Source organism: Dipodomys ordii, unplaced genomic scaffold (assembly GCF_000151885.1).
Source record: "Dipodomys ordii isolate 6190 unplaced genomic scaffold, Dord_2.0 Scaffold65, whole genome shotgun sequence".
In the NCBI taxonomy this organism is placed as follows: Eukaryota; Metazoa; Chordata; class Mammalia; order Rodentia; family Heteromyidae; genus Dipodomys; species Dipodomys ordii.
The window spans coordinates 8,672,300-8,683,410 of record NW_012267281.1 but is presented as its reverse complement, the minus strand read 5'-3'; the positions used below and the strand labels follow the sequence as shown (position 1 = coordinate 8,683,410).

At 40.0% G+C, this 11,111-nt stretch overlaps 1 protein-coding gene across 1 annotated transcript in view; it reads right to left on the bottom strand.

The window, feature by feature from the left end:
* Nucleotides 1-2,246: 2,246 nt before the first annotated feature.
* The window catches only part of Uggt2 (UDP-glucose glycoprotein glucosyltransferase 2), a 92,664-nt gene continuing 83,799 nt past the window's right edge, over nucleotides 2,247-11,111 (bottom strand). Inside the window, exons 33-38 of the mRNA XM_013022966.1 lie at nucleotides 10,746-10,928; nucleotides 9,186-9,346; nucleotides 8,484-8,598; nucleotides 6,819-6,935; nucleotides 4,962-5,088; nucleotides 2,247-2,750 (exon numbers count right to left, since the gene is read on the bottom strand). Of these exons, the coding sequence (XP_012878420.1) occupies nucleotides 2,728-2,750; nucleotides 4,962-5,088; nucleotides 6,819-6,935; nucleotides 8,484-8,598; nucleotides 9,186-9,346; nucleotides 10,746-10,928 (726 nt within the window). The 3' untranslated portion in view covers nucleotides 2,247-2,727. The remainder of the gene's footprint in view (nucleotides 2,751-4,961; nucleotides 5,089-6,818; nucleotides 6,936-8,483; nucleotides 8,599-9,185; nucleotides 9,347-10,745; nucleotides 10,929-11,111) is intronic.

The following is an 11,111-nucleotide window of genomic DNA, read 5'->3' as shown; positions in this document are numbered from 1 at the left end:
AAAAAAAAAAAAAAAAAACAAAACTCTTAAATGAGATGACAGAAAAAAAGCATAAAGTGTAGGAATGGTTAAGATCTCTTACTCCAAGTCCTAGGAAAGCAGGACTTATGTGGACAGTTACTTCATTTTAGTGTGAAGATTTTGCACTTTCTTTATCTTGCCCTAAGGTGAGGGAGACACAGCAAGCAATCTTAGTGAAATGTCTCGCAGCAAACCAAAGTAGCTTTCTTCTCAGCTCTATATTCTTCATACCCTAAGATTGGAGGAGAGGGTAGAATACTTACATTTAGAACTTTTCTAGAAAGCCCAGAAAGTGTCTTAAGTTTTTCATCTTCATGACATCTTGACAATAGCTGCACCTAGACGAGGCCTGAGGTTGGGCAGGTGCAGCAAGCTTCTCTTCCCAGTCCCAGGGCTCCTGCCGTGCAGGTGCAGAGCCCTCTCATCAGTGCCTTCATCACTGCCATTTTAAGGCTTAGAGCTTACGCCATCTAAGAAAGTCTGCACACATACCTGCTTCTGTCTTTACTGAAGCCTCAGGTTTTCCCTCCTGGATTCTTGGGATAAGGATCATGGATTGAGATGCCCCGGGAAGGAGCAGCACAGCACTGGGGATGTCAGTGTACAGAGTACTTCTGGGAGATCAGAACCAGAGGAGATTGCAGCTGTTCTTCAGTCCATGGTGGGAATTCATGTATTTCCTTGAGCACCATGCCATTCGTTTTTAAAAGGCTTCCCCCTTCCACTGGCCCCCCTGCTTGGGTGTTGTTTTTCTCTCTTATGTGATGGAGTCTTGAGGTAGGGATGAGTAACTCATTCACCATGTCAGGTTTTCTTAGCAGTCCTTTGCTTTACATCTGTATGCCAGCTGTGGGGCTTTCTGTCCCTGTAGTACTGGTGCCTTGTAGTCCCAACTTCTGTCATTGTGCAGCCCCTTGCCAGATGCACAGTGGCATGCCCTATGGGGGTCTGCCACCAGCATGGGACTTGGTCTGGGGAAACTTACTCTAGACGTGATATGAGGAAGAAAAGTAGGCCTAGCAAAGCTGCTACCTGATACCGCGGCAATACTGTGTGAATAGCCATCAGGAAGCAGGGCAGATACATAAGTATTCACTGAGCAATTCTGGATTGGTATTAGGGTGTTAGCCCTTCACTGCACTATAGAGCACATCACCAGAACTCAGGCTTTCTAAATTCCTTTGCACAACCCTGTACACTCAGTCTCCAACTGCACAGACTGGCCATACATGTGTGGATCACGGTTTTATTGCAGGCATATACTTAATAAGGAGAGTAACTGGAGAGGGAGAAGCTGAGAGATTTGATAGAGTTGCTGCTGGGGAAAAGGTATTGAAGTTTGAACTCAGAGCCTGGGTGCTGTCCCTGAGCACTTGCTCAAGGCTAGTGCTCTACTACTTTGAGCCACAGCTCCACTTCCTGTAGTTTGGTTCTTAAATGTTCCCTAAAGGCCCATATGCTAATCAAAAGCCTTCCCTGTGAGGTACTGGACACTTCCAGGAGTTTAGCCTGGTGGAAGGAAGTTAGGCTACTGGGAAGTCCTGCCCTTAGGTGCTGTGGGCGTCTCAGTCCCCTTCTCTTCTGGCCCAGCAGCCATGAGGCCTCTGCCATATGCTGCCATAGGCCCAAAGCGATGTGGCTAAGCCATCATGGACGAAAACCATGAGCAGAAACAAACCTTTCCTCCTTTATTTATCTCAAGCATTTTGTAACAACAGAAGGCTGATGAACAGTTACTTTTCAAATACTCTAGGCTGTGTTGCCTAGTCCTGAAAAGTAAGAGAAACAGCTTCTGTGCGGAGACCCTGTTCCAATGTGAACTAGCTTGTCTTCAGGCAGAGAAAGAGGACAATGGGACTGGAGGTTTGGTGCTCTCCTAAGGCTCTCCGTGACAGAGCCATTATTGGGCAGCTAGCACACGGGCCATCTACTAAACTATGTTTTTCAAACTATTTTTCAATAGAATCTTATGTATAGCTTTTGAAACAGTTACTCTTTTCTCATTCTTTAGGGGATGGAGAGGGTATCCAAATGACAACTAAGGTCTTTTTGGTCCCCAAATCCTATGATCCTGAGATATTTGAATACTTTAAAAATATTTATTATTAATCTATTGAAACAACCAGAGAGCCAACCATATACATACTTGGCTTTTTATTAAATATCCAATCATCTTTCAAAAAAGAATACATACACACATGACTATGGAATATTATTTTATGAAATAGAAGGATTAAAAACAATATAGAGCAAGGATTAAAACCATGTAGTTTAAGACAAATAAGTGACAGAATATTATTTACATTTAAAAATGATAAAAGTATTCTTATTTGAGATAACCATGAATTTTTTTTTCTTTCTTGAAGAAATGTGAAAAAGGTGTATGTACATGGTTTGATCAATACCCATGAGAGATGGCTAGTCAGATACCTTCTATCTGGAAAGAACTAACTTGAACTGGTGAAAATCCAGTGTTGTAAACAGTCAGGAAAGAGTAACCATCTAGTTGTAAACACTCAGTGGTCACTTCTTAGATAAATCATACCTATTCTATATGTTAAGTGTATGTATTTTAAGCAATTTTTTTTAAATTGAAAAATGTGTCACTGTTCTTGAAACCTCCTACTATTCTTAGCAGTAGTTCTCCAGTTCCCCAGACGGTGGCAGGTTGCTTGTCATACTTCCATCTTCTTATAGAAACCAGTGCTAGAGTTCATCATGTGCCAAAACTGTAAGAAAAGAAAGTTTATATTTAATTCCTGAAATCTTATACATGTCACCCATTTAAGCTAATTTTATATGTAAAATTTCAGCTCAGGAGTTTATTGAGGATCTTGTTAGTTGAGTACTATAGTTGAGTACTATCTATACATTATGTGACATGAGAACACCTCTTTGTACATTTTAGTACCTATTATACTGTGCCATGATGATATGTTTTTTTCTTTTCTAGAATGTGAGATTATCATGAATCTATGAGAGCAGAGATATCTTGGTTATCTCTATGATTCTATATAGATCACAAATATAAACTTATGAAACAAAATTAGAAACCATAATACAAACCCACTTCAGTATTAAAACCTGATATGGTTTAAAATTAATAAATGCTAGCTGGTGTCTTATGCCTGTAATCCTAGCTACTCAGGAGGCTGAGATGGCAGTTTGAAGCCAGCCCCAGCAAGAAAGTCTGTGAGGCTCTTATCTCCAATTAACCAGCAAACAGCTGAAAGTGGAGCTGTGGTTCAAGTAGCAGAGCACTAGACTTTTATGCAAAAAAGCTCAGACAATGCCACAGCCCTGAGTTTAAGCCCCAGGATTGACGTGTGCACCCCCCATATTTGTAAATGATTATAGATAGGTTGATAGATTTCATAGATTCAAAATGCACAAAGTATCCTGTGGGACAACAAAGAGAAGACCATATATATAGTCCTCATGTAAGCCAGGAGGCTAGACCATTCTAACATAGACATAAGCACCATACAAGTCTAATGGGTGCTGTTCCTGAGCTAACTCAAGGCTTGTGCTTTACCACTCTGAGCCACAGTACCACTTTTGGTTTGTGGGTAGTTAACTGGGGATAAAAGTCTCACAGGGACTTTTCTGTTTGGGTTGGCTTTGAACCATGATCCTTAGATCTTAGCCTCCTGATAGGCGTGAGCTACCTGTTCCTGGCAATTAAGTTCTTATTTTTTGAATAGATGAATGTTTTTTTTTTTTTGTTTGTTTGTCGTGAAGCTTGAACTCAAGAGTCTGGGTGCTGTCTTTGCTCAAGGCTAGCGTTTTACAACTTGAGCTGCAGTGCCACCATCTTTTTTTTTTTTTTTTTTGTCGGTCATGGGGTTTGAACTCTAGGCCTGGGTGCTTTCCCTAAGCTCTTCAGCTCAAGGTGAGCCTCTACCACTTGAGCCACAGCGCCACTTCTAGTTTTCTGTTGGTTAATTCGAGATGAGTCTTGGCTGGCTTTGAACCACAACCCTCAGATCTCATACTACTGAGCAGCTAGGATTACAGGTATAAGCCACCAGAGCGCCACAGGTTTTTAAGTGGTTAATTAGAGATAAGAATCTCAGGGGGACTTTCCTGCCTGGGCTGGCATTGAACTGTGATCCTTAGATCTCAGCTTCCTGAGTAGCTAGGTTACAGGCGTGAGCCAGTGGTACCTGGCGTGAGCTTATTTTAGAACACAGGAGGTTAACTTTTTTTTTTTTGGGTCCGGTCCTGGGGCCTGAACTCTGGGCCTGGGCGCTGTCTCTCAGCTCTTCAGCTCAAAGCTAGCACTCTACTACTTGAGCCACAGAGCTCTTTGGGCTTTTTTCTATTTGCTTATGTGGTGCTGAGGAATCAAACCCAGAGCCTCAGGCATGCAAGGCAAGCGTTCTACCACTGAGCCACCTTCCCAGCCCAGGAGGTAACATTTTTAGTGAACCTGATAAAGCCTTAGAATTTTTTTTTCAAGGTCTGCTTATATTTTCATGTTTGTGAAAATCAGAATAATGTTAAATTGACAATTCTTTTGCTTTTTAACTCTTTCTGTGTCAGGAAGCTAATGTTATATTACCTATTTTTATAAATGATAGGAGCTGAAGCTCTATCATGGGGAATAGATTTTTCTTTCTGTTTTAATCTATGAGTTTAAAGTCACAGAGAATAAATGGGACTGAGGATGTAGCTCAGTGGTAGAAAGCTTGCTTGTCATGCATGAGACCTGGGGCTCAATCCCCAAATTAATGAATGAACTAATGAAACTCATTATTAATTAACATGCATTATAGCAAAAGTTTGTGAGCTTAGACTACATAAAATGAAATTGTTAATGAAGCTACCAATTTTCTTAAATTCTGACAATCATTTGATCTCTAATAAACAAGTCTGATATATTCTGATCTAATTAATGCACCATATGATTCAGATATAACTGCAGGATGATGACTTACTTGTGTTTTTCTTCTTGTTTTCAAGATGATCTAATAATTGTCGTATTTCTGTATCATATTCTACCCACTCTGGGACAATTCTGACAGCAGCTTTTAGTTTGGGTTCTTTAGTCTTGGGATTATTGCACTGCAAGTTTAAACAAGTTTTGTTAGTGAAAAGTCATATTTCAAGATGACCAGTAGAATATACATTTTATCAAAAGCAAAGCCTCACTATGTACTTAACATAATGAAAATTTAGCATAGCTAACGAAATGATGACTCAAAATTTATGTTCAGACTGGGTATGTGGCTCAGTGGTAGAGTGCTTGCCTTGCATGCATGAAGTCCTGGGTTCAATTCCTTAGAACCACATAAACAGAAAAGGCTGGAAGTGGCTCTGTGGCTCAAGTGGTGCTAGTCTTGAGCAAAAGAAGCTCAAGGACAGTGCCCAGGCCCTGAGTTCAAGCCCCAGGACTGGCACAGAAAAAAATAAAATAAATTACGTGCGTAATTACTGCTTAATGCAAATACCTTATCAGACATTTAAAAACCGTGTGGAAAGAATTTGATAGTTCATAAGATGTGTTAAACAATTCTGCACAAAGTTTGACAAAAGATGTAATGACATTACCATCTCTGAAAGAACATGGCAGACCATCTGCTTTACAGCACAGTAGCACAGTAGAAAAGCACAGGAACTGGAACCTCTGGGCTCCAACTCTACCTTTCCTCACTTTAAGACCTGCACCTGCCAGGGGACTGTGCTGGGGTGAGGGTTTATCTTTGTTCATCTTGCAAAAGAAACTAAAACAACATAATCCCTTAGTTCAGTAACATTTAATTGCTTTTTTTTTTTTTGGTCCGGTCGTGGGGCTTGGGCACTGTCCCTCAGCTCTTCAGCTCAAGACTAGCGCTCTACCACTTGAGCCACAGCGCCACTTCCGGCTTTTTTCTTATGTGGTGCTGAGGAATTGAACCCAGGGCCTCTGGCATGCAAGGCAAGCACTCTACCACTGAGTCACCTTCCCAGCCCCCAGAGATATTTTTATAGTAATGGAAAACAGCATTTTCTTACAAAAGACAACTTTACAGGCAATTTTTTAATAAAAATTATGGAAATATTTGCTCCTTAAAATGGTGCCAGAAATGATTTGCAAACTGATGCTCTCTTTGGTTTGCTGGTGCTACAGTCTGTTTTCTGTAACTCGGTGCTGTAGTCTACCATTGCATCTTGCCTCAGGGGGATTTGGCGAGGTCTGAAGATCTGACTTGCCCTGAAAGTGGACTAGCGGGATACTTGTATCAATGAGTGTAGAGTAGTCAAGATGCCACTGACTATCCCATTATGAATACACAGCCCCCGAAGAATATCCAGCACCAAATTCAAGGCTGAAATAGTCCATATAAGAGGCTGACAGCATTCATGCAGACCTCTGCTCCATCCTCAGTGCATTCATCATCTTGCTTTTAGGCTGCTTTCTTGGGACTTGTGTGCATTCCTTTAACTTTGTTCCCAAGAAGCTGCCAACAATAATGGATTCCATTGTATTTAAGTGTATCTGAAGGGGAGAAGGTTTAGCTGAGCATTAGAATGTCTGCACTACTGCTAAGAGGCATCTGTTCAAGAATGAAATTTCCCAGTTGGCTTTGCTTTGTATCCTCCTATGGTAAAAGCCTTTAGTTATAAGCACAACTATATCCTGCAAGGCTGAGAGGATCTTAGGGCTTCCTGAACACAGACCTCTATTTGCTGTGCTAAGGAGATTCATAGTAGATGGAGCAGCAGAAAAGGTGAGAGAATATTTGTAAGACTGGAACTATTTTGAGGTGAACATGTTCATGCTGACTCCTATGCAAATGAAGCGACGCACTCACCAGGTCGATGGTTTTGGCTCTCTGTTTGGATTCATCATCACACCAGGTTTCACACCACAGCCAATCTTGGGGCAGAGACTTAATGGCAACTTGGTAAATCATATTATTTGGAAGATCCTATAGGAGGAAAAAAAAGATTTAAACACAGAGATACAGAAATTAGGGTCTGAAGGAAGGAAATTGAGTAAAGTCATTCAGACAATTACTGTACCATAAAACGTACGCAAATTTGAGATAGCTCCAGTTTTTAAGCTTTAAATGCTTAATTTGATCAAATTGTATTATTCCTGTGATAGCTCCTTAATCTTCCACCCTAGAATCTGGGAGGAGGCGGGGGCGCCAAAACCCAGCAGCCATGCTTCCTCCTGGTCAGCCATTCTGCCTCCTGTCAAGTCACGGGGTTCAGGGCTCACACATGGCTGCTTATTACTGATTAGGCTGGGTCCACACTTTCCAGGTGCACTTTTATCTCCTGGCTGGGTGGAACACTTTTCCAACTGCATTCTCTGGGCTTTCTAAGCCAAGATTGCTGGTTTATGGGTTCAAGAATATTTGACAACAGGGCTGGGAAGGTGGTAGAGCGCTTTGCCTTGCATGCCTGAGGCCCTGGGTTCGATTCCTCAGCACCACATAAGCAAAAAGAAAAAAGCCAGAAGTGGTGCTGTGGCTCAAGTGGTAGAGTACTAGCCTTGAGCTGAAGAGCTGAGGCCAGGCCAGGTGCCCAGGCCCACAGTTCAGGCCCCACCACCGGATCCAAAAAAAAAAAAAAAGAATATTTGACAAGCCTAGGAAGTCAGAGATCTTGAGACAGGCATCTTCCCAAGAAATATTTGCTTCTATTCTTATTGAGCCTTTCAGTAAGTCTGACTGAATTTAAGTGTGATTATTTTTCAGGGTTTCTTTTTTTAAATTAGATTCTCTTATATTCTGCATGGTCTTCCTTGCTTCATTAAGCTGTTTATTTGTATCCTCTTTGAATTCAGTTTGTGTGTGTGTATGTGTGTGTGTGTGTGTGTGTGTGTGTTGCCAGTCCTGGAGTTTTGGCCTTAGGGTCTGGGCGCTGTCCCTGAACCTCTTTGTGCTCAAGGCTAGCACTCTGCCACTTGAGCCACAGCGCCACTTCTGGTTTTCTGATGGTTAATTGAAGATAAAAGTCTCATAGGCTTTCCTGCCCGGGCTGACTTTGAGCTGCGTGCCTCAGATTGCAGCTTCTTGTGTAGGTAGGATTACAGGCGTGAGCCACCAGCATCCGGTCAACACTTTTTTGTCTATAGTCATGGTCCCACTTGCAACACAGATCCCCTGATTGTGCCCCTGGGGGGCACCAGATGGTACTCACAAGGTGTTACTCTAATATGTGTGATAGTGCATATAACAACTCACTGAGCTCTGCACCAGATACTGACAAGAAAAAGAAAAGACTAAATGAGATAGGGCACAGAAAAAGAGACTGAGAATGGAAATGTGAGGATAAAATGCTGTTAGTATTAAAAACATTGAAAAAAACTCACTGAGATTGAGTTAAAATTATTCATATGTACACATATTTGCATAAAGGCCAAAAGTATAAAATGTAGTTGAAAATAAAAGATTTTGCTTTTGCATTCAGGAAGTTGAAGCAGTTTATGCATATGCATTCAAGTTTTTGATTCGCATCTTACTCACCTGGTCTAGGTTTGAAAGACTGTTTGGGTCTTGGCTGAGAGCTTGGTACTGGCCCCTGAGCCTGTCACCTGCTGCAATTCTCCTGAACTTCTTGAGATCCACCACATATAAGGCACTACAAAAAGGAACACTCCTTGGTAGCTCATGTTGTTTATATAGTTCCTTCCTGTGAGTGTCTAGAGTGATGTTATTAACTAGTCATATCCAAGAGTCGAATAAATCTTTTCATAAATATGCTCTTAGTGTCTAGTGTTAGACATTTATATTAATAGTAGACATGGTGTTAGCCATAATTTGAAGTGTGTTCCAATACTTGTAGGCTCTCTATTCTTTAAGGGTCACTTTAACTTTTTCTAGTTGTCTTGATAGCTCTAAAAGAGAAGCAGCTTTGAAGAGAGTATCTGCATTTTCTTGACAAACCAAATTTAAATCTTCTGTGAAGAGTTAGGAGTATATTCTGGAATGCTATCACTTATACAGGTCAAGTATAAAGTACTAAGAGAAGCCTGTACAAGTGGAGACAATAGTGCCAGGAAGGTTGTCATAAACATTTTATGAGCTCATATGTAAGACATGCCTGTAACTGGCATGTAATAAACACCATGTAATAGGTTACAATTATTGTATAATCTCTAAGGAGAGTCAAATTGTGATTTAATGCGTTACTAAGCGACAGAAAGGTAAGGGTATAAATTTTCTTACCTGATATGGTATTTCCTTCTGGAGAGATGCGATGCCCAGTACCCTGTTTTCCAGAAGCGATAGCCATCCATATCAGTGCGGCTATCACAGAATGGGGTATATCCATAGGGGGCACCATCCAGATCAAAGTCACGGAGTTCTTTTAGATCATGTCTCACAATCTACATAATTAAAATACTGTCACTGATGAACATACTAAAAAATACTGTATGTCTTTATATGGGAATTTCATTATTAACCTAATGTAGGAAATAGCTGCATTTACTCAAATGCATTCATGCTCTAAATGCTTTACAGATTAAAGGATACCTGAAACTTATAATCAGAGTCTACATAACATCTTATTTGGTACTAGAATACTCTGTTGTAATATTGTTAAGTAAGGTATTTGATACAACACACAATCTGAGGAGTTAAATATTACATAAGTACATTGCTCTTACTATGTACTCAATGTGTGTTTCTAAATGTGTGCATTAATACTTCAAAATCACTTTGTGATAAATATGCATTACTCCATATTGGAGTCATACAAAAATGTTCTGAATATTCTAAATCACTTCAATGACATAATTACTGCATCTTTTCTATTTTTAATGACTCCAGACTTCTGGAAAACTGTGTTTGGGAAAAGAAAAGTAAATTTATTAGAAAATTTGTTAGGAAATGCTTACTCTATCACACACACTTTTTACTTTTTTTTTAAGATTCTTTTATAATGGTTCATAATTATCAACTTGGAAAATACTACCAAAATACAAAAGAATAGTTTATAGAATACAAGTAAATTTTAATAAAGTTAAATATACTTGTTTTATTTTTTATATTTTTTTAGTGTAAAAATGCTGTATAGAGGGGTCACAGTTACATGAGTAAGGTAATGAGCACATTTCCTATTGAGCATTGTTGCCTTCTTTGATTTTCCCTTACCATCCCTTCCGTCCCACCTCCCCAACTCCTCCCTCCCTAATATACTTGTTTTAGATATAAAAGATCTACTTCAAATATTTAATTTATAATATATATTTATATACTACTGCTGTTAAAGTGCTGTATATTCTTCCATTAATGATTACGAAGACAATGCAAGCAGGGAAAGGGAAAAGTCATAACTTGCAGACACACACATTTTTAAGATGATAATTTTTTTCTAGCCCAATTTAGGACTTTTTCTAAAAGTATTATGAGCTTGATTATTGGATGAATGTTGGATGCTCTCTATACTGGAGACTTGTGCTAATTTCTAACTGTTCCAGCAAGGAGACATCATTAACAACAACAACGACAACAGCTCATATTTAAAGAAATTCATGTGGCCACTGTTGTGATGACTAATATTTGTTTTAATACTCCATTTAAAAATCTACTATTTTAAATGGAAAACAGTCATATCCTAAATAATAAATGAAACCATGCAATGCCTTCAGTGTTTCCCCAGGAGGATGAGAGCTTTAGACTAGGGTGCACTGCTGCTACGTCACACTGCAGCTACACGTTTACGCAGCATGGTAGCACAGACAGTAAGCAAGCTTGGTTAGTAAGAGGAAATGATCTTGTTACCTGGTCTGCATCCACAAAAATGATTTTGTCCACTGCTAGTGGAAAAAGGACATCAAGGAAAAGAATTTTGTAACCCCAAATAATCCGTTGTTTTTCAGTTTGTTGATGAAGCCAACGGGGCCACTTATATTGGACTAGTTCATACTGGAATCCATATTCCTTTGCCATGTGAGGAATTACTTCCTAAAATCATATATGTAAACATTAAACAATAATTCAAGGAAAACACAACTTTATCTTACAAGAAAACACCCACTTTTTTTTTTTTCGGTCCGGTTGTGGGGCCTGAACTCTGGGCCTGGGCGCTGTCCCTCAGCTCTTCAGCTCAAGGCTAGCGCTCTACCACTTGAGCCACAGCGCCACTTC